At 36.9% G+C, this 26402-nt stretch overlaps 1 protein-coding gene across 1 annotated transcript; it reads right to left on the reverse strand.

Moving 5' to 3' along the window:
- Positions 1–16138: 16138 nt before the first annotated feature.
- Positions 16139–22212, reverse strand: fscn2a (fascin actin-bundling protein 2a, retinal). The gene is made up of 5 exons (XM_079455830.1): positions 20977–22212; positions 18652–18808; positions 17519–17640; positions 17265–17432; positions 16139–17000 (listed from the first exon to the last, which is right to left on the reverse strand). Exons 1-5 carry the CDS (start codon positions 21794–21796, stop codon positions 16795–16797), a joined length of 1473 nt encoding a protein of 490 aa, XP_079311956.1. The 5' UTR covers positions 21797–22212; the 3' UTR covers positions 16139–16794.
- Between the last annotated feature and the right edge of the window lie 4190 nt (positions 22213–26402).

The following is a 26402-nucleotide window of genomic DNA, read 5'->3' on the forward strand; positions in this document are numbered from 1 at the left end:
CTGAGATGAAGGTCTATAAATACAAAATATTGTTAAAAACGTTTCTGTAAACATTCAAGGACAAAGCATAATAGTTATTTTAATTAACACGGATAAACCTAAACAAATCTGTCTCTTAGAAGTTATTTTAAAACTTAGTAACTGTTCATTAGACTTTCAACTGGTTCTTTATGTTAACTGCGCAGGATCTTTCGTTACCCTGCAGCGAAGGAACTGTTAGTCCCAGCCATCGGTTCATAAGATGTGCAGTCCACTCTTCTGGTCTTAACAACTGGATCTGTATATATAAAAAAGATCATAAACATAACAGTACAACAAGACTGAAAGAGCACAGCAGCATATTGTCAGATGGGTGAGAAAGACAAGTGATGTCAATAACATTAAATAAATAAATAAATGGGTACGTGACCTTATTAGGTTAACTCTACTATACAAGATAAGCAAACATCATATTTATTCTAGATTTGAGCAGATACCATTACCTGAGCTTCTCAAGTTATTTTTAAAGGGTGCAGCCAAAAAGTAACAATAAAACTAAAACGTATATGTAGGGCATCGTGTGATTGGGCCATAAAATAACTTCAGTGACAGACACTGTCCGATGAGCAACACAATCAAATAAATAGATATACTTTATGGATGTAAATTGTTAATAACTTACAGATTTTCTGTACGATTTTCTCCAGTGACTCGAGCGCAGGATCTTCTCTGTTTTTGACCAGGCGCATATAAGGATGGCCTGTCGTCCTCTGGCGCTTCAAACGGAGCTCAATTGAGCTCAACGCTTTCCGCTGAACAGAGAAAACCTTTGAATCATCACTAGTGTGACGACTGCTTGGAGTAACAAGCAGAGGACGTGCACTCCAGGTGGATACAGGACCCTGAGATGAAGGTCTATAAATACATACAAAATATTGTTAAAACTGTTTCTGTAAACATTCAAGGACAAAGCATCACTTTGACTTTCATTCTAAACTTAAAAGAATCCGTCTCTTAGAAGTTGTTCATAACCTAGTTGCCGTTCATAGACGTTCAACTGATTCTTTATGTTAACTGTGCATGTGCATGTCTTTTTTTACCCTGTAGTGATGGAGCTGCTAGTCCCAGCCATTGGTTCAGAAGACTCGAGGTCCGCTCTGCTGGTCATCACAACTGCCTTAAAATGAAAAGCACATCATAAGCAAAACAATACAACAAGACTGAAGGAGCACAGCAGCATTTGTCATACGTGTCAACGACATTAGAAAAATTAATGGCTAGTGACCTTAAAAGGTTTAGCATACTCTACTATACAAGATAAGCAAACATCATATGTACACTACATCTGAGTAGATATGCTTTACGTGAGCTTCTCAAAATATTTTTACGGAGCAAGTTACAATAAAACAAACACTTTTAGGGCATTGTGAAATTGGGACGTTAATGCTTCGGTGACAGACACCGTCCGATTAGCAAAACAGTCAAATAAACATATATGCTTTATGGATGTAAAGGATAAATGACCTACAGATTTTCCTCGATATCTCGAGCGCGGGATCCTCTCTGTCGATTGTTTGTTTTCCGTCGAGAGTGTCGCTGAACCCGTAAAGTCGTTGCAAGCACGGAACGCTGAACGCTGAACGCTTTACTGAACGCTTGGAAACGCCAAAATACAAAAACTCGATAACGCACCGTGAGCTCTCACAAGCATCAAACGACCGAACCGAGTGAGTAAAGCTGGCAAAGCGCTCGAGTTTAAATAACTTTTGCTCCACTATGACGTAATGACGAACGTACGCGTTTAACTGCAGAAAGGCCAAAACAATATTCAAAGGCTATTTAAAGGTACAGCGCGTATTTTTTTGGGCCGATGTATTAATAGAAATGCAATACACATAGCTGTGTCCTCAGAGGTGTATAAAGAGCTTACACGATGAAGTCTTATGTTTTTATCACCATGTAATTCGTGTTCTGTCAGTGTTTCGAAAGGGAGGGTTGGAGTGAGCGTTTGCTTGCAATTCTCAACCTTGTCGCTGGATATCACTGACTGGACCTTTAAGCTTCGCATGAAATACCTCAATAAATCCTTTTCAATATATATAAATGTTACACGTCCTGGCAGTATTTATATATGCTAACAAATGAAAATTTTTAGTTCACTTTATGTTACACGTTAGATTTGTACACTGATCGGCCTGATAGAAATAAAACTGTTGAGGCAACTTGACAGGGACGTGCACAGGGGGGTTGCTCTGGTTGCCCGGGCAACTGCCCATATGCCCTTCTCGACTCACGTTGCCCTTCCGAGGTGGAACATAAATAAATCATACAATGGATGCAGAATTTCACATACGTCTAGATCAGCAGCGCCTCGCCCATAGAGGGCGCCGACCTCCCTGACAGTTTTTTATTTGTATTTGTATTTTTTAAAAATAGTTTTTTTTTAATAATCTCTCATTTTGAAAAGTAATCTGTGTTAATTATATGATATTAATGGTTTTACTTTAGAATGTGTTCAGAACTCTCCAGAATGATATTTGCATGTCGGTGTAGTAGTAGTAGCCAATAGGCTGTCTTCCCTGGGCTCCAGTTCGCTCAGCCCTACAGTGCTGGAATTTAAGCCAATGGTTCCCCGGTTGCTACGCAAAAAAAGTTTATATTTGGCCAATCATCGTTGTCTAATTTTAAGGTTTGGGGCTCTGAAAACAGCTCCCGTAGGCGAGATCGGCAAGATGGCGAGCTAGGCGCACATGTTTTGCTGAGCTCTGGCAGAACTATTTCAATTTATACTTTATACTTTTTATTACCGCCTTCTCATAAACCAGTCGAGTTAATTTTTAAGAGAACATGGCGCATTCAGCAAACAGAGCTCAAAATGTAACGATACCCATGGAAATGGATCACAATTACGGCCGAGAGAACCCAAAGGAAAGACGACGGGATGCCTCTCACATTACTCCTACCAAAACTCTCCAAAAAAAGGTGAAACCAGACGACTGTGAAATCTCCAATGCAAATTTGTTGCAAGCGATTAACTCCTTAACAGCGAGATTCGATTCTCAAGATACAAAGCTGGAGGACAACGCAGACAAAATTAGACAAAACAGCATCATGATTACGAACATCTCCAAATCAGTGGAGTTTAATGCTGCGGAGATTAAGGAATACAAACAAAAATATGTCGTCTTGGAAAAGAAAACCGCAGTTCTCGAGAAATCTAATGAGGAGTTAAGGTTGAAAACGTCCGAGCTTGAGCGTTATAAGCGGAGATGGAATCTTCGTATTAAAGGGTTGAAAGAGCATACTGACGAGGATGCACGGAAAGAGGTGACTGAACTCTTGGGTACCATAGCCCCACATCTGGCACAGAAGCTGGGAGATGTCGTTGACTCGGTTCACAGGTTTGGAAAAAAGGAGAGTGGAAGACACCGTCAAATGATTGTTCAGTTTACCATGCGTAAATATAGAGATGAAATTTGGAAGATTACAAAGAAGTCGCAGCTGTGCACTGAACGTGGAATTAGGTTCGCGGAGGATCTGTCAGCCGAGGATCGGAGTGCTCGTGCAGCTCTTTGGCCGCTCATCCAGGAAGCCAGAAATGCCGGAAAGAAGGCTTACTATCGCGGTCCTTTGGGATACATCGACGGCCGTTTAATCTCAAGTCAAAGCGTAGGCTGATTACTGCCGTGAAACAATAAAAAGGCTGTATGGTGAGAACTGAATATGAAACTCATCTGCCAGAGCATCAGTTCATATTATTTTGTTTTGATTTTGTGTTAAATCCTAATAATCAGAGTTATTCTGTCCTCATATATATTGTTTATAGTATTTTTCCAATACTATTTCTCTTGTTCTATGTTTAAACTTAGTAGTTGCATTTCTTTTCTTTCACTAAATGTAAGGGGTCTGAGAAACAATATAAAAAGAAAAGCTACGTTTCTTTTTTGTAAAGAAAGAAAAGCTCAATGTGTTTTTTTGCAGGAAACTCATTCAATTGACAGTGATTCTACTTTTTGGTCTAATCAGTGGGGTGAACCAGTTTTATTTGCTCATGGAACAACTCGTTCAGGAGGTGTAGCCTTTCTATTTAACAATTTCCCTGGGAAACTTGTGGAGTCAAGATCTAGCTTGGACGGACATTGGTTATTTTGCATTCAAAAAATTGAACATTGTCACATTCTCTTAGGAAATGTATATGGTTATAACAATTTATCCCAAAACAAATGTTTAATTTCAGAAATTTCACTGATATTAGAGGAAATGAAAGCAAAGTATGCTACTGATTTTATTATATTGGGTGGTGACTTTAATATGGTGTATGATGAGTGGTTAGATAGGTCACCAACTAAATATAATGTAAATCATTACAATTCATTATTATTACACTTTTGTAATGATCAAGGCTTAATAGATCCCTGGCGTGAGTCAAACCCATATCTAAGACAGTTTTCTTGGTTTAAACCTGATGCTTCTTGCAAGTCCCGAATAGATTTTTGGTTAATTTCTCATAGTTTTCTGCCTTATCAAACTATATCTAGTATATCGGCAGCTCCCCTAACAGATCACTGTTCAATTGAATTAATGATATATCATAAAAACAAACCTTTCCGTAACAAGGGTTATTGGAAATTTAACTCTAACCTTCTCGGAAATGAAGATTATATGAAATTGGTTAAGGATACTGTTTTAAATATTTCTAATGATAATAGCCTGGTTTCCTGGACAAGTAAATGGGAATTCTTTAAATACAAAATTCGACAGTTATCTATCTCTTATAGTAAACAGTTAAGCAAATCTTATACTTTAAAAGAGACCTCTATTATTAAGGAAATAGATGAGTGCTCCAACAAATCAAGTTTAACGGAGGATGATAGATCAAGATTGTTACTTTTGCAATCACAATTGGATGAAATCTATATGAGAAAAGCTAAAGGGGCATATATTAGATCAAGAGCCAAGTGGATGGAAAAAGGGGAGAAAAACTCAGCTTATTTCTGTAAATTAGAAAAAAGGCGGCAAGAAAGAAACTCTGTTAAAACTTTAATTATTAATGGTGCAGAGTGTTCTAATCCTCAAGTAATAGCTAAAGAAATCGCCAACTTTTATCAGGATTTATATTCTCCCTCCTCTTCAATATTAGACCCTATTTCCCTCTTTAAAAAAACTGGAGAATTTGTTCCTCGTATAGAGGAACAGTTCAAAATGTTATGTGATGCAGAATTGACAATTGAAGAGCTTGACTCTGCTGTTATGTGCCTGTCATTGGATAAATCACCTGGCCCAGACGGTATTACGTCTAATTTTTATCGGCATTTTTGGGACTTTATTAAGGGATTTTATTTTTGCAGCTTTTCAGGAAATTACGAAAGCTTCGGTTTTGCCTAATTCAATGAGACAAGGACTAATCACTCTTATTCCCAAACCTGGAAAAGACTCTAGATTGTTGGACAATTTACGACCTATAACCTTACTAAACAATGACTATAAATTATTAACCCACATATATAATAATCGCTTAAAGTTTGGTTTATCCAAAATTATTGGGGAGACACAAACTGGATTCATTAGAGGCCGATCAATACATAACAATATTCGATTGGTTTTGGACTTGCTGGAGTATAATCAGGAAATAAAGGATGATGGGGTCATTTTATTTTTAGACTTCTATAAAGCCTTTGATATGTTAGAACATTCATTTATTTTTAAATGTTTGAAAACTTTTGGGTTTGGAGAAAATTTTTGTAAAATTATTCAGTTATTCTACACAAATACCAATAGTTCAGTGGCCTTACCAACAGGTACTTCACCCAGATTTGATATTAAGAGAGGAGTTAAACAAGGATGCCCCATCTCACCCTCATTGTTTATACTGGCCACAGAGATGTTGGCTCTCCTAATTAAAAACTCAAATATTGAAAAATTAAATGTGTTTGGACAGGAAATTATACTTAGTCAATTGGCTGACGATACAACATTATTTTTAAAAGGTCTTGACCAGGTTCCTAAAGTAATTGAGACAGTTAACTATTTTTCTAAATTCTCAGGTTTAAAACTCAACGTCGGCAAATGTGAAATTATTACCATACACGAATGCCCTGTTAATATTGCATATAATATTCCAGTCAAGTCGAATGTCAGATATTTAGGCATAAACATTTCTAAGGATGAGGTCATGATGGAAAAGCAAAATGTCTGGAATAGGTGGAATGAATGCAAAGGCAGGCTTGATGCATGGATGCAAAGGGATTTGTCTATCTTTGGTAGAATTTATTTAACTAAAATGGAAAGTCTCTCTATGTGTATCTATCCTGCATCTTGTCTCTCCATTTCTAGTAGAGCTGTTAAGACCATTAATCAAATTAATTTCAATTATATATGGAGAAAACGTGTGCACTATATAAAGAAGGCAAATCTTATACAAGATTATGAAAATGGTGGATTACAAGCCTTTGACTTCCATTGTATAAATGGTATGTTGAAGGTCAAATGGCTAAAATCCTTTATAACAAATGAAACTAATTTCTGGTTTTGCATTCCCAGAGGTATTTTTAGAAAATTGGGTGGTATTGATTTTCTACTGAGATGCGATTTTACTGTTTCCAGACTGCCAATCAAATTATCTTCCTTTCACCAGCAGATTTTGTTATATTGGAAATTATTATATAACCACAATTTTTCTCCACATAGAATCCCTATATGGAACAATAGATTTATTGTATCTAGATACAAATCTCGATGTGTTCTTGATTGGCTTGAAAAAGGTATTTGGTCAGTTCTTCATTTAATGGATGAAGATGGGAGATTGTTGACTTTTAGAGACTTTTGTACTAAATACAATTTACAATGTGAACGCAAACAATTTGAGCGTGTCTTAAATGCCATTCCAAAAAGTTTTATAAATTTGGTGCAAAATGCTTCTGTCAACATGTCAGATGGATCTTGTGAACTCCCATCACTTCTTTTGAATGGTAATGACCTCAGGGCAATGCTTCCCAACAAACTTATTCGTTCTTATTTCAATTCTATATTATATCCGACATTTCTGTATAATAGCTGTGTTCTACAGGTTTATGACAAACCATCTGTTAGAAATTTGCGAACACAGTATATTAGCTTTCCAGTGGCTCCTAAAGCTAAGGAAACCCACTTTAAAATATTCAATGGGGTATACCCGTCAAGTGAATTTTTAAGACAACGCTTTAATTTTGAAGAAAATGTCTGTAATTTTTGTCAAGTTGATATAGAGACAACTGATCACCTTTTCTTTTCTTGTGTTTTTTCAAATACCTTTTGGGAAAATATGTCTTACTGGTTGGAGACAAGAATTCGTTCACTGCCAACTTTTTCTAGGAAGCATATTATGTTTGGAATGCTGTTGAATGAGAATAAAAAAAATGAATTTTTTATTAATGTAATGTTGATCTTGGGCAAATTCTTTATTCATAAATGCAAATGTATGAAGACAAAACCTTATTTTTCTGTATTTAAAAAAGACTTTATTTGTAATTTCTTTCCATCATTGCAATGCATGAAAAGTAAAAAAGCCCAGGAATTGGCTGGAATAATAAGAGACCTTGATATCTTAGAAGAGGAATGAATAGACCCCTTCTTGTGTTTTATTTTATTTTATTTTTTATTTTTTTGTTTGTTTGTCTTCAATATATGTTCTTTGATCATTAACCATTTATCTGACTGATATGTGCCTGGCGTAATACTCAGTTAACTGTGTTCTGTCAATGCCATTTTAGTTGTATTTTATGTTTTTGTTACATTCTTGATGTTCAATAAAAAATAAAAAAAAACAGCTCCCGTAGTACCAAGATTAGAGCAGTGCACCACGGGACATTTACCTCAGAGCGGAGTGCGAGTGCAGTATGGTGGCGCCGGCGACGTTGAATAGCATTAATGTAGTCGTGGGAGTTAATCTTGCCCCATATTCAGTTAAATCTCTACACCTGTATCCATTCGAAAAAAGAACATTAGCGGAAAAACTAATTGTAAAAGAACTCGGACCAGACAAGCCAGAAGTGAATATAACCCAACAGGTGCGAGAAAATGAGAAAACCTAAAAGAGAACCTTTTCCCGAGTTTGGTCCGATTGAAAGGTTTGGCTTACTAGCTGTGGTTACGCCAATGCAATCTTTTGCTTCCCTTGCTTACTGTTTAAAACAAGTGCTTGTGATAACTCGTGGACACAGACAGGGGTGACAGACCTGAAACATATGTCAGAACGCATTAAGAAACATGAACGGGCAAGAGTGCATATGGACAACTCTGTGAAGCTAGCCCGAATTAGCATAGCCACACAGCTAGATGAGGGACACCGCATTGCCATAAGAAGGCACAACGAGGAGGTGGACAGGAATCTGCATATTTTGTCAAAGATCATTGATGCCGTGAAATTTTGTGGTGCCTTTGAACTTGCTTTGCGTGGTCATGATGAGAGTGACGCATCAGAAACCCTGGCATTTTCCTGGGTCTAATTGATCTTATGGCCTCGATCGACCGTGAGATGGAGGTGCACCTGGAGAACGCCACTGTTTTTAAAGGCACTTGACTCACCCACTGCCCACATTCTGCCCACACACACACAAACAGCCCCACCTAAAATATTTTTCACCAGCCGCCACTGGTCTAGATAAAAAAACGCGAAAAGCCCCATTCACTTCCGTATTCGGGCAACAAAAGTAAAAATCAGAAGGGGAAGGGCAAACTCTGTTTATGTTTACGCAGCTGAGCCTGCATGAGCGGCCCACGAAGGAGATTGTCGCGGTTATCGGGTGATACAACTCAACGTTGTCTAGGGTGGCCATACTTCTGGATTTCGTCCGGACAGTCAGGATTTTAAGCCCCCTGTCCGGCGTAGCCTCAAACCAGACACTCATTTGTACTCGTTTTTGGAGTTGTCCTGAATCGGCCTAAACAAAACCCGCTTAAGAACATTTATTGGGACGCAGCAGCATAGCGTCTGACGCCGTAAGATCTCCGGTCAAACAAATGATTGGCTGAGGTATCAAATAAATACCTGATATATCATTGGTTAATAACGTAAACAAGCCTGCACGATGTGGAAGTGGAGTCCACATGCTGGCTTCGTCACATCATAACGGTAACTTGCTGAAACGTCAGACATCATTTAGTCCGGAATGGACAAAAGAGCACAACTTTATATCAAAAAAAGTACAGACACTTTTCATGGATGTCGCCGTGAAGTGGACGTTTGTAGTAAAGAGACCTGCGGCATGCCAGCACAGAAAAACAAAAAGTAACCGACAAGCTGCAGGAACATCTTCCCTTAAACTTAGGTCAAATATTCATTGCCAGACAATTAAAAAAAACGAGTAGACGGTTTCAGAATCACTGTATCATGAGACCATCGATATGATGCACAAAATTGTATTGTAGTTGCGAGTACACCAGAGTCTTATGCTATTATTCATGCCTCACTAAATGCTGCAAAGTGTCCTCCTTTTTGGTGTTATGGAAATAGCCACCCTAACGTTGTCAGAAAAGGTGAGTTTGTGATGTATAACAAACGAACGTTCATCATCAAGTTTTATGAAATGAATTAATCTTCAAAAATCCAGGCTGAGTTTGCAACGTTTAGCCTAAATAATAAGACAGATAGCTTGAAGACAAGCAGCCTAGGCTACTATTTTTTTTTTGGTAGGTAGTTATTAGGCAAACTAAGCTACTGTCATGGTTCTCGTGGTGAGACACGGACAGAGGACCCAGGTGCAGACAGCGGGTAACAAGGGGTTAACATATTTAATAAATAAAACAAAAACATCCACGAGGGGGTAACATAACAAAACATGGACACAATAACATGACTACGACTAACTGCACTTAAACAAGACTAAAATAAACTTTACAATTACCTACACATGCCTAAACTAGACTGACAAGAACTCACCACACAACCTCAATGAACCAGCACAAGACAGAAGACACAATGGCATTAAATAAGGGAGCAAATCAAGAGGGTAACAGGTGAAGGGCATAAATCAATAACGAGTGTAACGAGAGGATGGGCACAAAGACGAGACCGGAGAGAGAGTATGGAAGGCCATAAGAACAATAATTGCCTCTCTCCACATTAAACATGAGGTTCTGTCATGATACTGCCACTATACTAAGAGAAACATGACAGCTATGTGTCTGCTGATAGTTAGTTTCTCACATTTCGTTTGAGCAAGAAGAATTAATGATGGAAGCTATGCATCACATTAATTATTTTATTCTAAATGGTTAAATGCCTAAATCCTATAACTATTTTGGGTATTGTTTGAAGCCAAGATGCCCACTGAAAAGAGGCGGATTCAGGAGAGGGAGAGATATTTCAGGGAGTTATGTTTTTCAGTGTTTTACTTCTTTATATATATATATATGAATAAAGATCCTGTTATTCTCAGTCCTTCAGCCTGTGAGGTTTTTTTTGGGGGGGGTTGCCCTTTTTCAGGTCAGAGCAACTGCCCCTCAAAATTCCTGTGCACGTCCCTGGTTAAGATAGTTTTAACTCCTTTTGAAAATCGTTTTCATTAATTATTTGCAATTTGGGTTGTTTTAAAAGGTCTATAAAATCTTTGTAGATTAGGCTAGGACAGAGTACAGAATATTAAGTTTCACAGATGTTAAATAGACATTAAGGTTAGATTTTACTTTCGGTCGACAGTTTGATACATCGGGCATAACGTCTTTAAAAGATTTACATGAAATCAAAAGTAGGCAACATCCATTTGGGTCAAGGTCGTTCACAGTTTCCCGGATGAAATGTTGCGTCTGCTGCCCCCTGCTGGACATGATACTTCAACGCAAGTTAAATTGCACTTTGTAATGAATAAGAGTGGCCCAAACTGAACAGCTGACGGTAGAACTAAATAAAGAAATAACGCTTGAAAATCTCAGGAAGAAATGACTGAAAACTGTGTATAAACGAATTTATTTATTACTAGGCATATTTACATACAACAAATGCTATTTTGTACAAAATTTCGTTTAAACTGCCATCTAAGCAAACAATTAAATTAGGCAATGTACAAATATCTTAACATTTATTCAACATAAAAGCACAATCGTTAAATTAGAAAACCCCATCCTCTTTGTTAATTAAATCGTATACACCTTTATAATAAATATTAGCTTTGCACCATAAATGACATTTATACCTATAGCACATAGCAATTCATATATTATTTCATTTTGTTATTGCAACAGGAATGTTCATTCAAAAACTAATTTCGGTCTTGTACAGGTGGTTTAGAATCCAATGTTACATAACGTTTTTTACCCCCTCATTCAGTAAACACATCAACGAGTGTGTTTTAGTGCTCCTACCAATTTGACATAATAATAATGATAGCAATAAATAATCAAACAGTGTATCTGTTATAGATTAACAATATACATTTAAATAAAATACCATAAAAGTCTTTTATTACTCTTGTTGCTGATAATGTCCATTAAGAAATTCTTCAATCTGTAGAATCGAATGTGGTAGCTGTAATTCTAGTTTGCAACACCACATAAAATACAGCGAAATGTGCTAGAATGAGCAGACAAAATATTCTATCATTAATGGTATCTTGTGCTTTCAATGGAAAACTCCAGTGCTAAAAATAAAATCAATTGCAGTCTTGCTGTGTGTATCTGTGTAGAAACCTGATCTTTGACTCTGTACTTCTCTTTGTTCCCAAACATCAGTGTCAGTCACTAATTCAGCAAACCTTTTCTCTCTTTAGGCAACGTAGCCTTGGGTGATTGTAAACGGCAGAGAACATCAATACAAAAGTGCTGCATAGGCCGAGGCCCTGTTGACTGTGTTACACGCATGTTAGTGTGTTTACACAGTGCCTTATTTTCCAGTTTTATTACCCTCGGTCATTTCTGTCTCGGGGAACAGGTCGGGGTTTTCTGCCAGCGTAGATCGGATTCTCTTCTTCTCTTTAAAACGACCCGAATGTGACACTTTTACGTGGCGGCCCTTCGTTGCCGTTTTGTCCACGATGCGCTCTAAGCGGGCGTTAACCTGGCTGTCAGCAGTCGGATCGGGTGTGCCGGGTGTCTCTCCGCTGTTGCTGCCGTGTTCCGCAGGGATTTCATACAACACCTTTTGCTCTGATTTCTTTTTACGCATAAAGGTCAGTTTCCACCAGGATGGCGCAGGCTCCGCAGTAGCCATGGAGATGACAACAGACTCGAATGACTCTGCAAAAAGAACAGAATGAGATACTTTAAAGTGTGATACATTTAGGCTACTGAAATTAATCTGAAGAATTCATAGGCATGTTGTTATGACCTCAGGGTGTTTCTGGAGTTGTGCCGAAGTGACCATGAATTATTGAAAATTATGAAAAAAGTTTTGGGTAAGTGGATCTAACTTGGATGCTAGCCACAACGTAAAAGAACACCCTAAATAAGACGCATATATGTAAACAACTTGTTCTTGTTCTCCAGCTATATCTTCTCAACATAAGCAATAAGACAATGAGTAATGAGTATGATGAGCACTGCACTAAAGCCGATATAAGATGTGTGTCTTTCATTAGGAGGGGTAGCCACTGCTTATAACCAGACAGCTTTTGCCCCCCAATGACTCCCACAACTAATTATGTTGGCTTGAGAGAGCCAACATACTGTTATGCTAAATAAACTTATTATTATTCTTCCGACAAAAATTTTCTGACTGCTACTCCTCCTAGAGCTTTTAAGCTACAGCCACTAAACTTCCCACGCATCTTCAGTCTGGTCTCACTCGAGTTGCTCTATCTTTTCTAAGGGATTGGACTTACGGTTTTCCTAAAAATGCCGATCAAACTCTCAAAAAAGTCCCATTGACTTACATTGACGGAATGTTCAGGGGAGATGTTTATGTTCCAAACGTCAACTGACAACTTTTAAACATAAACATACACACACACACACACACACACACACACACACACACACTCTCTATAAATCTCTGCATTCATCTCTACCTACCTATCTTACTACTATTTATCTTTTTATCTTTCTTTTTATCTCTTTAGCTCTTTATCTTTTCATCTTTTTATTAACCTCTTTTCCTTTCTAGCTCTTTTCTTTAAAAATATAATAATAATTTTGTCGCTTTGGATAAACGTGTCTGCTGAATGCACTAATCTCTATCTATTTATCCATCCCTCCATCTTTCTTTCTTTACAATTCTTATCTTTTAAACATGAACATACACTCACTCTCTATAAATCTCTGCATTCATCTCTACCTACCTATCTTACTACTATTTATCTTTTTATCTTTCTTTTTATCTCTTTAGCTCTGTTTCTTTCTTTTTATCTTTCTTTTTATCTCTTTATCTTTTTATCTTTTTATTAACCTCTTTTCCTCTCTAGCTCTTTTCTTTAAAAATATAATAATAATTTTGTCGCTTTGGATAAACGTGTCTGCTGAATGCACTAATCTCTATCTATTTATCCATCCATCCATCTTTCTTTCTTTCTTTACATTTATTCTTTCTTTCTTTACAATTCTTATCTTTTAAACATGAACATACACTCACTCTCTATAAATCTCTGCATTCATCTCTACCTACCTATCTTACTACTATTTATCTTTTTATATTTCTTTTTATCTTTTTATCTTTCTTTTTATCTCTTTAGCTCTTTATCTTTTCATCTTTTTATCTTTTTAATAACTTCTTTTCCTTTCTAGCTCTTTTCTTTAAAAATATAATAATTTTTTCTCTTTGAAATAAAAATGAATAGTCGCTTTGGATAAACGTGTCTGCTGAATGCACTAATCTCTATCTATTTATCCATCCATCCATCTTTCTTTCTTTCTTTACATTTATTCTTTCTTTCTTTACATTTCTTATCTTTTAAACATGAACACACACTCACTCTCTATAAATCTCTGCATTATTCTCTACCTACCTATCTTACTACTATTTATCTTTTTATCTTTCTTTTTATCTTTCTTTTTATCTTTCTTTTTTATCTCTTTAGCTCTTTATCTTTTCATCTTTTTATTAACCTCTGTTTTTTCTAGCTCTTTTCTTTAAAAATATAATAATAATTTTGTCGCTTTGGATAAACGTGTCTGCTGAATGCACTAATCTCTATCTATTTATCCATCCATCCATCTTTCTTTCTTTCTTTACATTTATTCTTTCTTTCTTTACAATTCTTATCTTTTAAACATGAACATACACTCACTCTCTATAAATCTCTGCATTCATCTCTACCTACCTATCTTACTACTATTTATCTTTTTATATTTCTTTTTATCTTTTTATCTTTCTTTTTATCTCTTTAGCTCTTTATCTTTTCATCTTTTTATCTTTTTAATAACCTCTTTTCCTTTCTAGCTCTTTTCTTTAAAAATATAATAATTTTTTCTCTTTGAAATAAAAATGAATAGTCGCTTTGGATAAACGTGTCTGCTGAATGCACTAATCTCTATCTATTTATCCATCCATCCATCTTTCTTTCTTTCTTTCCATTTATTCTTTCTTTCTTTACAATTCTTATCTTTTAAACATGAACACACACTCACTCTCTATAAATCTCTGCATTATTCTCTACCTACCTATCTTACTACTATTTATCTTTTATCTTTCTTTTTATCTTTCTTTTTATCTCTTTAGCTCTTTATCTTTTCATCTTTTTATTAACCTCTTTTTTCTAGCTCTTTTCTTTAAAAATATAATAATAATTTTGTCGCTTTGGATAAACGTGTCTGCTGAATGCACTAATCTCTATCTATTTATCCATCCCTCCATCTTTCTTTCTTTTCATTTATTCTTTCTTTCCATTTATTCTTTCTTTCTTTACAATTCTTATCTTTTAAACATGAACACACACTCACTCTCTATAAATCTCTGCATTCATCTCTACCTACCTATCTTACTACTATTGATCTTTTTATCTTTCTTTTTATCTTTTGATCTTTCTTTTTATCTTTCTTTTTATCTCTTTAGCTCTTTATCTTTCTTTTTATCTTTCTTTTTATTAACCTCTTTTCCTCTCTAGCTCTTTTCTTTAAAAATATAATAATAATTTTGTCGCTTTGGATAAACGTGTATGCTGAATGCACTAATCTCTATCTATTTATCCATCCCTCTATCTTTCTTTCTTTACAATTCTTATCTTTTAAACATGAACATACACTCACTCTCTATAAATCTCTGCATTCATCTCTACCTACCTATCTTACTACTATTTATCTTTTTATCTCTTTACCTTTTTATCTCTATCTTTTTATTAACCTCTTTTCCTCTCTAGCTCTTTTCTTTAAAAATATAATAATAATTTTGTCTCTTTGAAAAAAATGTCGCTTTGGATAAACGTGTCTGCTGAATGACTAAATGCAAATCTGTCTGTCTGTCTGTCTGTCTGTCTGTCTGTCTGTCTGTCTGTCTGTCTGTCTGTCTGTCTGTCTGTCTGTCTGTCTGTCTGTCTGTCTGTCTGTCTGTCTGTCTGTCTGTCTGTCTACTTATCTACTTATCTTTTTTCTAATTATCTTTTTATCTATAACACTAACCTCTTTTTCCTTTCTATCTCACAATTCAAACTTTTTCACCAGACTTTCTCAAGCCAACATAAAGTTTGTTCACAAACTTTAACCTCATCTAGTTTTAGTTAATGTTTTCCCCATCGAGGGTCTTTGTTTAAATAACGTTTTGTTATTTAACTCTGCTGCCTGCGCTTGGGTTCTGTCCACACAACCGTAACACAGTATGCTGTTGTAGTTTATACGTGCTGTCAGTGAGTGTAAATTCACATTCTGCTATGAACAAATGACTTGAAATACGTTTGTTTACATTGAACCGGAAGTTTCTCGGATCTTTCACGCAAAGCGGGGCGTAGGAAACTTGTGGATATCCTAAAACACATAATAAATAATTATGTGATTATTATATTTCTTTCTTATGTCCTGATATAGATTATAATGAGTTTTAATTTAATTCATTAGCATGGCGAATGGGTTTTTATATCTAAGACTTTATTTTTCGCATGCTTGTGTGTGGCATGCATGTGGAGGAGATCAAGTCATGCTTCTCTAAGGGCTGTTTTTGGTTTGCTTAGTTGACATATGCATGGTCTTGTGACCTCAAACAACAAAACAATGTTAGCAAAGCAAGCTATTACTTTAGCTCAGAGATTTACACAAGGACCGGTTTAATACAAATCCGTTTTATTGGAATATAGTCACTGTTTTAAATAATCAAATAAATAGGAAATACACAAAGACTTCATCAGCATGTTTTCAGTCGTCGACAGATTTTAGATGTGTACAGAAAAATAAATGCCTCAGTCACTGTTATATATCTGAAAACCATTTTCATGTAGATTTAAAATAACAATAAATCATCCATTATCTCTCAATTAGGGCCTATCAATATCTGAGAATTGGAAAGACTGTCCACGAACAAGAACGTGTCGTTTTATTTATGGGCAAGGCTTCAAGAAGTAACAGTAAAACTTAATATAATTTTTTTTACAATAGTTTAACATTTGTCTGGTTCACCTTAAAAAATACAGCATTGTGCTTCCATAGAGTATATTAAGTGAATATACTGCTCAACTATCTGAATAAATAGGTGCAGCTTTTAGTATTTCCTCAGTTAAACCGTGATGATGTCATTGAAAAACAAAGAAATATAGTAAAATAAAAAATAATCAATGTTTGGCATATAAACATAGAACTAAAAAACAAACATAAACCACTTTAATACAAGAAGCGACAAAAAAACAAGATAGAAGAAACAAATGAAAGTAAAGGGATGACTTTATTAAATTAAATTGCATATTGTCTGTATCTGTGTGCCTGTGATCATCAGTGCTCCCACAAAGAGAAGTTATCCACATTGATCCCATTAGCTATCAGCGTGCCTCCCTGGTCTCCACGCAGGTACTTGCCATTCTGAGCCTTGATGCCGACACGTCCATACACCAGAAACTCAAAAAGGAAATCCTCAGGTTTGTCCCCATCTGTGCACACCAAACCACTGCTGGAGACATACCAAAACTTCCCTTTTCCACCTGTGGTTGAGAAAATGAAACAAATCTCAATGTCTTACAAATGTCTTACTTTCTAAAAAAATGCTGGGTTTTAACCCATGGATGCATAAAACATTGACATTTTAAGCAGCCAAGAACAGGTTTTATGCTTGACACAACCCATCATTTTAAAAATCTAGATAAATAACACAAGTGAAAATACGACAATAGTAACAAAATACTCTTAATACAAAAAGTGTTGCAGTTCCCCATAAAAAATACAGAATTTTAACATCAAAAACATACTTTTTATTTGGTATGCACCATCATTGAACAGCAATGAGAAGATTTCATAAACTGAGCGGTTGGCGTCCAGTGTATTGGAGGTCTTGTGGTGACACACAAAGCCATTCTCTCCGCGCAGCACGAGGATAGGACGATTAATCAACTTGAGCACAAACATCTCGTCCTCCCCTGACGAAAAAACAAAGTGTATTCATCTGACTCATGAGTTAACTACTATGCAAAAGACCAGAATGGGAAGCTAATCTGTAACTTACCCACAGAATCGCTGACAGCAGCCAGGTGTCCGTTTTTCTTAGTGGAGACATATTTTCCATTGTTTGCCTTCAAAGCGATGCGCCTGTCCAGCCACTCGATGTCAAACATTGTGTTCGCCTCACTAACATTAGAGAGCACACACATCATTTCGTATTTGTTTAGGAATCAGTGGTATATTGTTTGACCTTGTTTGAAATTCATAGTGGACAATATTGAGTGCACTTATTCAATCCCATGATGCATCATAACAACGATGTACACTCACAGCTAGCTGCTAGCCATCTACCGCCCCAGCATTTCAAGTGCACAGAGGGTCTGAATGTATACACTCGTTTTCACCCGCTCCATAAAGTGGACTATATGAGGAAACTGATGTAGGGAATAGTGAATGAGGGTATAGTAGGCGATTTCGGACACAATGTGAGTCATGTAAAGGATCATATTCACTTCAGCTGCCCTCTCTAATGACTATTTGTTTAGGTAAATACTTCTTCAGTGGCCTGCATCACGAAGCCGGTTTCAGTTTTTACCCAGGTAAGTTTGCGTTTACTTTGAGTATACTGAGAGTTTTCGGGCTCAAGATTGGTTTCGTCGCCATGGTAACTCAGGCTACATAGCTGACCCGATCCGGAGCCGGTTTTATTCTGGGTTAGAGATCGCAAACTAAAACTGGACCAATCAGCTCTGAGAAAAGTGACGTATATCTGATGCAGTGAAGCCATCCGCATGCATCTCTCGCTCCAAAGTGATAAAATGTTAGAGAGAAAATGTTTTACTTGATTATTGATTATAATTCAAAACACATTCATATCATTATTATGTGAGTTGATAATCAAGATTTAAACATAGCATTTCAATAAATATAACTATATTTGTATAAAACAAACTTGGATATATATATAAAGCATTTATGCACTTTTTGTGTGCTTCATTGAAAGCAAAGACATTTGAGCTTTTTTCAAATAACAAGGCCACTGTCAGAAATGTGCTTATATTTGTTTGGTGACCTTACAAATATTGCAGAACAAACTTAGTTTATTCCTCATTTACTCCTCAAGTTTAAAAGATTTGAATGAATAAGACATCACAACACCTATTAAATCTAATAAAGAAACGAAAGAAATCTATTTACGCTTCTGTGGCGGTGGCCAGAATGCCGCAGTGAGAAACAAGCGTCCAGTAGTTTCCTCCGTAGGTTCTGAACATGCACTTCTTAGTGTCTTTGTCAATCTCCATCTGGAATGTCTCCATGTCCGTCTCATCATTCTGATTGGCTGACACGCTGATACCTGCAAGACATACACATTTGTAGCAATTCTTTGGAGGGCATCCAATAATAATTATCATCAAATAATAAGACACACAGCTCAGGATAGCCACTAACAACATGATGTGCATGTTCTTCATATGCTGTCATCAGCTAAGCAGCATTGTCACCATGTCAGGTGTTTATCAACCTGTGAGTCAGATCTGAATTCTGGTTGCCTGTACAGAAGCAGTTAATCTACCAGGGGCTTTATTATAAATGTTATATAATACATTACTCATGCTATACATAATGCATTATGGATAACATATCACTTAAATGATGGTTCTTACAAATGAATATAATTGGTATAAATTTTTTGCAGTGATGGATTGTATTGTAGTATATTCTTCTCCATGTGTATTCTATGGCAGTCAGCATGATTTTTTTCGTGTCACTATCACGACTTTCGATATACTGTATATACATTTATATGTTAATAACCTGATACCAGAGGAGGAATTCATACTTATTTCACAAGATGGCTATAAGATGCCTACCCCTCACTCAAACCCTAAAGTCAAGACAAAGAAACAACCTGCACATTTTACATGGTGGCTAAGCAACGATAAAGGTCCACCCTAACCCCGCCCCTAAACCTAACGTCACAGGGGCAAAGTGAAATGATAAAAAAAACGTACGAATGAGAAAAATAAACGTACAAATTGGACGGTAGGAATTCATACGAATGAGCCACCTTGTAAAATAGGTACAAATTACCATCAGATTGCATTGATATATATTTATATAAAATACTGTGTATTGAATAGCCTACGTTACATTGAAATTCTCGCACATAAGATGAGGACCAAAATGAAAAACTAATACATACAACGGTACAATGACCGATGTAGAAAAAAATCACTGGTGTAATGTGTAAAGTTATGACTTCTGGAATATTATGAAGAAGATAAGTGCTTGCCAATATTGACATGACAATGAACAGTATTTTCAATAATGACTCATGGCTGAAAGATCCCTTCTGTATCAAATGTCAATCTACTCAAATCCTACAAAGTTCCTTGGAAAGAAATGCTGATCTCTAGAGCGACTCATGAGTGCAGAGCCTGGGTTTGTGCTGTGGACATTGACATCAGTGGGTGTGTTTTATTCATTTTTAAAGCTTACAGAAACTCGATTAGCAGCTGTTAAACACCAGGGATGTCACTTTCTCAAATAATGCAACTTTTTGTTTGACAAGCTAGTTTTTTCCACAGAGAAGCAACACAACGTTACACACACCCAGAAAAACTCCCCCTCTCACATTGAACATTGGTGCCGTGTCCGAAATAGCCCCATTTACTCTAATATAGTGCACTATTTGAGGGGACATCCATTTTAATTGGTGTCCTAATTCATAGTGGACATTTTTGAGTGCACTCATTCAATCCCATGAGACATCATAATAACCGATATACACTCGTCGCTAGATGCTAGCCATTTATCGTGATGCTCGCGCCCGCAGCTTTTCCAGTGCACTGGTTCACCGATAGTCATTACTGAATGGATGTGAGACTAAAAACGTTTTTAGTCTTAGCTTTATTCTGCGGTGGGGCACACAGTGAATATGACAGATCCTATGACAAATGAATTAGACTAATTTACAGTACATCCCACAGAATCTACAGTATAGTGGTGTTGCTGGATGAGCATGCACACATAAACAAATACAAATCTGTGCTTTCTTAAGACATTTGTTATGTCGTTTCTGGCTTGCATCTTTCTTTGAGCCCACCGACATGAGAAAGATATAAATCAAACACGTTTGTCATATTTAATGTCATGAGATAACTTGTGCGTAAGCTCTATGGTTCGATAATAACAGTACCACAGCAAACATATACCAGATTTGTGACATGCAAAACATTACAAATGTGGATGAACTCTAGAAACCTCTTGTTTCTTAAAACTCGCAGATTATTGTGGATAAAAAATCATGACCATGATATGCCAAAAATACTCTTAAAAGAGGTTGGTCATTGTTGGGTGATATATTAACAAAATAACATAAATCTAGGCTGGGATGTTGTTACTCAACAATTGGTTATAACAACCCAGAATACGTTAATTTTAACATATAATATAGTTTTGTCCTTATTGTCCCCAACAACAGGTTGAAACTATTTTTTTACAGTGTACGTGCAGGGTTACCTTGCCGAATGGACACATATTTTTTGTTGGCTCCCTGGAAAACAACTTGCGGGTGACTTTCTTCCAGATCAAAGAGCTCATCTTTCCATGGCGTGGAACATCGGCCAGACTTCATCGTTCCACTGGGCCCCATCGGTGTGATGTACTTGCCCTCACTGTCCTTAAAGGCCAGTTTGCCAGACTTGAGCTCCAGGGTGAAACAAGTGTCTGGTTCGTTCTCTATCACCAACTGGCCGTCGTTTCTGAGAAAGCGGTTGTCACAGGTCTTCAGACTATACTTACCTTCCAGGTAGACCAAGGTGATCAGAGAGTCCACCCCCCACGGGATGTCTCGGTCCGTGCAGAGTTTGTCGTCTGCGATGGACAGGTGAGCGTAGCGCTTGCGGGGTACACTCAGCATGCTGGCCTGTGGGTGTAGGGCGAGATGGACGGTCCACAGCTCAATCTCCCCTATGGTCTGGGAAAAACATGATAAGTATTCTGCAGAGCCTCCAAAATAGCGCAGGTGTGGCTGAGACTGCAAAGCCCAGCGCCCATCCGACTGTGGTACGATCAAGAAACGGCAGTCCACGTCTGGTACTTCTGCCTCACAGGTAATCTTGCCGTCTTTATCGGTGGCCAGGTAACGTCCAAGGTGGCTTCGCAAGAAAACCACCTGGTTCTCCTGGTTCTGCTCCAAGGTCCAGGTCTGTTTCTTCTTCAGACTGGTAGCGGATGCATTTACAGTGAACCCAAATGTCTCTGCTGTTAGGTAACGGTTCTCGTAATTGATAAGTCCAAACTGCAGCTTCAGAGGTGTGTTTATTCTATTCATGGACATTTTCACTGTGCAGTTCACACAAGATACTATAAGAGATTTTGTATGCAGAAATTTAGAACGATAATGTTTGAATTTTTTTCGTTGGTTGTGCTGGCCTTTTTCTTATTCACACAGCAGTCCCAGGTTGAAATGAGTCACCTGTACCTACCTGTCAGTATTCGCACAAGCCTGGATTCAACACGGGACTGTGTCCAAAAGTCTGCTGAAGTAATGAAGTGCTTGGCTCCTCCTCCCCACAGATTTCACCTGTTCTCTCTGTTTTCTCTTTTAGCCCAGCCACTCCAATCCAATCCTTTGTCTCGCTCTTCCTTTCTCTTGCTGCTCACCTGTACACATACACTGCACTGATTTGTTCCACTGCTGTGATTCAACATTCACACTAATATTGAAAGATGTGTTTTTGTGTATTTTACTCCATAGCTTTATAAAAATTGGAGGAGCTTTTCAAACGTTGGTTATTTGACGTTCCTCATTTCCCAGTCAAATGTTTTTTTCTCTAGCCTGTGGCAAAGAAGACAGATGTGACCAAGATGACAAATGTCCCCTGCTTGTGTTGGTCCATATATGGGCATTACTGGCTGTTTTTGTCACTTTCTAGGAATAGAGTTTAAGAATCTGTGCTACATTATAAATTTTATATTATAATGGTGTTTTGGCCTCTCTGCCATCAATGCCAACCTTAATGTTAACCTTAATGTGTTTAAGACGCATATTTATTTACTGCACGCTATACAGTACACATGCATGTAGAAAAATTTAAACCATGAGTGCACATGAACTCGCATGTTGCATCTTTCACTTGTTTTTCAAAAATAATAATTTGCCTTTTTCAAGTCATGTTAATGGAATTTAGTCATCCATTATGTTATATAACACTAGGGGGTTATCGGGTAAATAAATATTTGATCAGCAAGAGATCAGTTCCTGAATAATCCACAGGTATACAAAACCCTGCTGGACATTGACAAAGAGAAATCAAGCCATAGAAAGTGAGGTTTTATATTACATATAGGACATGAGTAATAGATTTCTGTTCAGGAGAGATGGTCTTTTATGTAGCATTTTGTGGCATTTATGTTTTCTTTGTTGACCTGCTGTACATGCTTGTATCCATTATACTCAGTGTTTTCCCTATGCTTTATGTATGGACAGATGCTCCTAATGGCAGAAACAGGCACGTTCCTCAAACAAGGTACAAAATAGAGCTTGATTTGTCAAGTCAGCTTTATTTTTATAGTGCCATTTACAATTTTCATTGTTACAAAGCAGCTGTGCAAGAAAACATTGACTATAAGCAAAACATATAAGGTTATGCAAGTCAAAACACAGGTCAAATATCAGACAGACTATAAGTTCCTATATGCAGTGTTAAATAAATAAACTATAAAATTATAGGTATCAAATTTGGTTTTTGCAGATGCAAGTCGAGTTACATTAATCACCAAACGCACAACAATACCACTTGTAGCAGTTATTGCTGTACAATTCAATGTTATTTCTCACTGCTCATGAACATCCAAACTACATTTAACTAGAATTAAGTGTAAATGAGTCTCATTAATATTAATCTTAAAAACCTTAAAGTTTTCCTTGGGGATGTGGTTACAGGTACTATTACCAATACTGTCAAACAGAGTTCTCTATTCAGTGTGTTCCACTGTCACAATTTTGCACATACTGTATACTGTGAGGATTTCTTTATTTTTGGTAAGTGTGCACCAGCAGGGGAATAGCAGGCGAAAGATTTTCATCTTTTTTGTTTTGACTTGTATAACCTTTATGTTTTGCTCATAGTCAATATGTTTCTCGCACAGCTGCTTTGTAACATTGAAAATTGTAAAAAGTTGACTTGACTTGACTCTTGGCATCTAAAGACATATACTAAAGAAATTTGTAGATACCACAGTGTGTTTGAACAATACGATTATACATTAAGGTATACTTCAGGTTATCAATTTATTATAGTTGCACTTAAATTCATAACTATATTTTTTAAAGAATATAAAAACATGTGATCCCTGCTATACCTCCATGACCCACCAGTTTGGAAAGATCTGATTAGAGAAAAGAATTGCCATTGGCTCTGTGCATTAACCTCTTTAGACAGATATTCAAATACTGCCTTAAACAAAGTCACTGATTAGATTTACAAATACTACAGAACATACAAATGGATCGTTGCTGAAGTGATTCATTTGTTTTTATAGCCCTACAGTGTTTCAGAAGACACAAAAAGGTCTGCCAAATGTTGTAATGTGAATGTAACATGGTTTATGTCTTCAAAATGCATTGCTAACTGTTATACAGGGTATGCATGCAATGAATCTATGTATTTTGGTATTAATGTCTGCTGAGAAGAAGCAATAAATAGTAATAAAATAGGCTATGATGATGTTGTGTCTGTTTGCGAGAAGTTGAGCAGATAAATTATGCACAAAATGCAAATTGACTTTCTGCCATAGTTTGTTCAGGACTTGTTGTCTATAAACACACAGCTCTGTTCACAATGCATTCTTCTAGTTTGTTATTTCTCTTGCCATTGCAAAAATGCACGTCATGCTCACCCATCTAGATATTGTTCGAATTTCTTGAATTTGGCTGATCAGTCGTTGAGTGGGTCACCAATATACATAAATGAAGAAAGCAGCACCAAATGATTGTGGGGAAAAGAGTTTATTGAAGGTGGTGGTGTAGCATGTTTCTTCTGTAGCAATGTTCTCGTGCCAACCTTCTACATTCTTAACCATATCTTAACCCAAGGTACTGTCTGTATGAGCAGACCTTTATACCTGGTAACACATGTGACACAAACAAAACAGGGACACCCCATGGAGAAGCCATGGAAAAGTGACCTGATGATGACCTGATAGGGCCTCCCCTATGGAGACCCTGTAGTACTTTGATCTCTGATGCTTGCCTAAGGTTCTATTTATATGAGCCATTTGGGTAAACTAATACAGTTGATCGCATCAGAATCACTCACAACACACTACAAAGTGCTAAAGTCATTTCAAAATACACAATCTTTCACTCACAACACGCTAAAAAGTGCTAAAGTCATTTCAAAATACACAATCTTTCAATATTTGTAGGCAACTACAAATAATCCTTTAAACTGACTTTTACATTTAGCACACGCTTTTATCCAAAGCAACTTACAGATAATTCAGGGAGCAATATGCGATACGTCATGCAAGAGCAATAAGTCAAGTCAAGTCAGCTTTATTTATATAGCGCTTTTTACAATTTTCATTGTTGCAAAGCAGCTGTACAAGAAAACATTAACTATAAGCAAAACATATAAGGTTATGCAAGTCAAAACACAGGTCAAATATCAGACAGACTATAAATTCCTATATGCAGTGTTAATTAAATCAAACTATAAAATTCTAGCAGCCCCCCCGGCCAGGCAAAACAGTATGCAAACGGTGGCGAGGATCCCAAAACTCCATTGGAGTAGAAAAAAAACCTCAGGGGGAAACCAGGCCTAACCAGATGATTCCAGTTCCCCTCTGGCAAAAGCTGCAGCCTCTGCACAAGCTCGACAGTGCTTGCACAACAAGGCAAAATAAAAAAAATGGATTTAATCAATAATCTAATAGCGCCACGTCCTTTGTCCAGCTCTATCATCACTGCGTCCTGCCCGCTCTGGTAATCTTGGACTGCGTCCTGCCCGCTCTAGTAACCTTGGAACAATAAGAGAGTAGAGTACTGTTCTTGATAATCTGCCTGAATTCTCGAATCTCTAGCATGAGTAATAACGTTGAAGATCTTAACTTTAACATTGAAAATTTAACTCCACCATTCTTGGAAATGCAAGACACGGTTGCTCCTCTGCGCTTAAAGAAGATTAAAAATGGCAGCCCAACACTGTGGTATAATGAACACACTCAGGCTCTAAAGAAAGCAGCACGAAAAATGGGGTAAAATAGAGGTATTTCGTATAGCATCGAAGGATAGTATTCTAAAATACAGGAAAGCCCTAAAAACGTCTAGACTGCCTACTTTTCATCACTAATAGAAGAAAACCAGCACAACCTAGGTTTTTATTTAACACAGTGGCTAAATTAACCAAAAATAAATCCTCAGCGACTTCTGATTCTGTATATCAGCATTGCAGTGATGAATTTATGATCTACTTCACAAGATATTAGAGAATAACTATGCAACCAGAAGTGAAACCCACTGAACAAACAACTAACTACAGCGCCCCTAAGGAGAAATTGCTATTATTTAAAAAAAAAACCCATCTCGACCCTAGAGAACTAGTTAACTACAGACCTATATCAAATCTACCTTTTCTCTATAAAGTTCTGGAAAAAGAAGTCTCAACTCAATTATGTTCCTTCCTCCAAAGGAATGACATCAATGAAGATTTCCAGTCTGGATTTAGAGCACATCATAGTACAGAGACTACTTTGATCAGAGTTAAAAATGATCTGCTTTTGGCGTCTGACCGAGGTTGTATCTCTTTGTAACACGGTTCATTAAAAGCAAGAAATGATGCGGGAACCAGCGAACGTTAAACACGCTTTTAATAGAAGAGAGGAAAAAAAAACCTGGTCCGGTTACCCAACATGCTGTCACTCGGTCCTCAGCCAGCAGA

Source organism: Barbatula barbatula (assembly GCF_947034865.1).
Source record: "Barbatula barbatula genome assembly, chromosome: 5".
NCBI classification, from domain to species: domain Eukaryota; kingdom Metazoa; phylum Chordata; class Actinopteri; order Cypriniformes; family Nemacheilidae; genus Barbatula; species Barbatula barbatula.

What these genes read in the sequence shown, in the direction of transcription:
- fscn2a (XM_079455830.1), bottom strand. Translation starts at nt 21,796, where the DNA reads ATGTCCATGAATAGAATAAACACACCTCTGAAGCTGCAGTTTGGACTT. An exon ending in ATATGTGTCCATTCGGCAAG is followed by an intron (nt 18,809 to 20,976) that starts GTAACCCTGCAC and finishes TATGTCTTGCAG; the next exon opens with GTATCAGCGTGTCAGCCAAT. An exon ending in TGCTGTCAGCGATTCTGTGG is followed by an intron (nt 17,433 to 17,518) that starts GTAAGTTACAGA and finishes TTTTTTCGTCAG; the next exon opens with GGGAGGACGAGATGTTTGTG.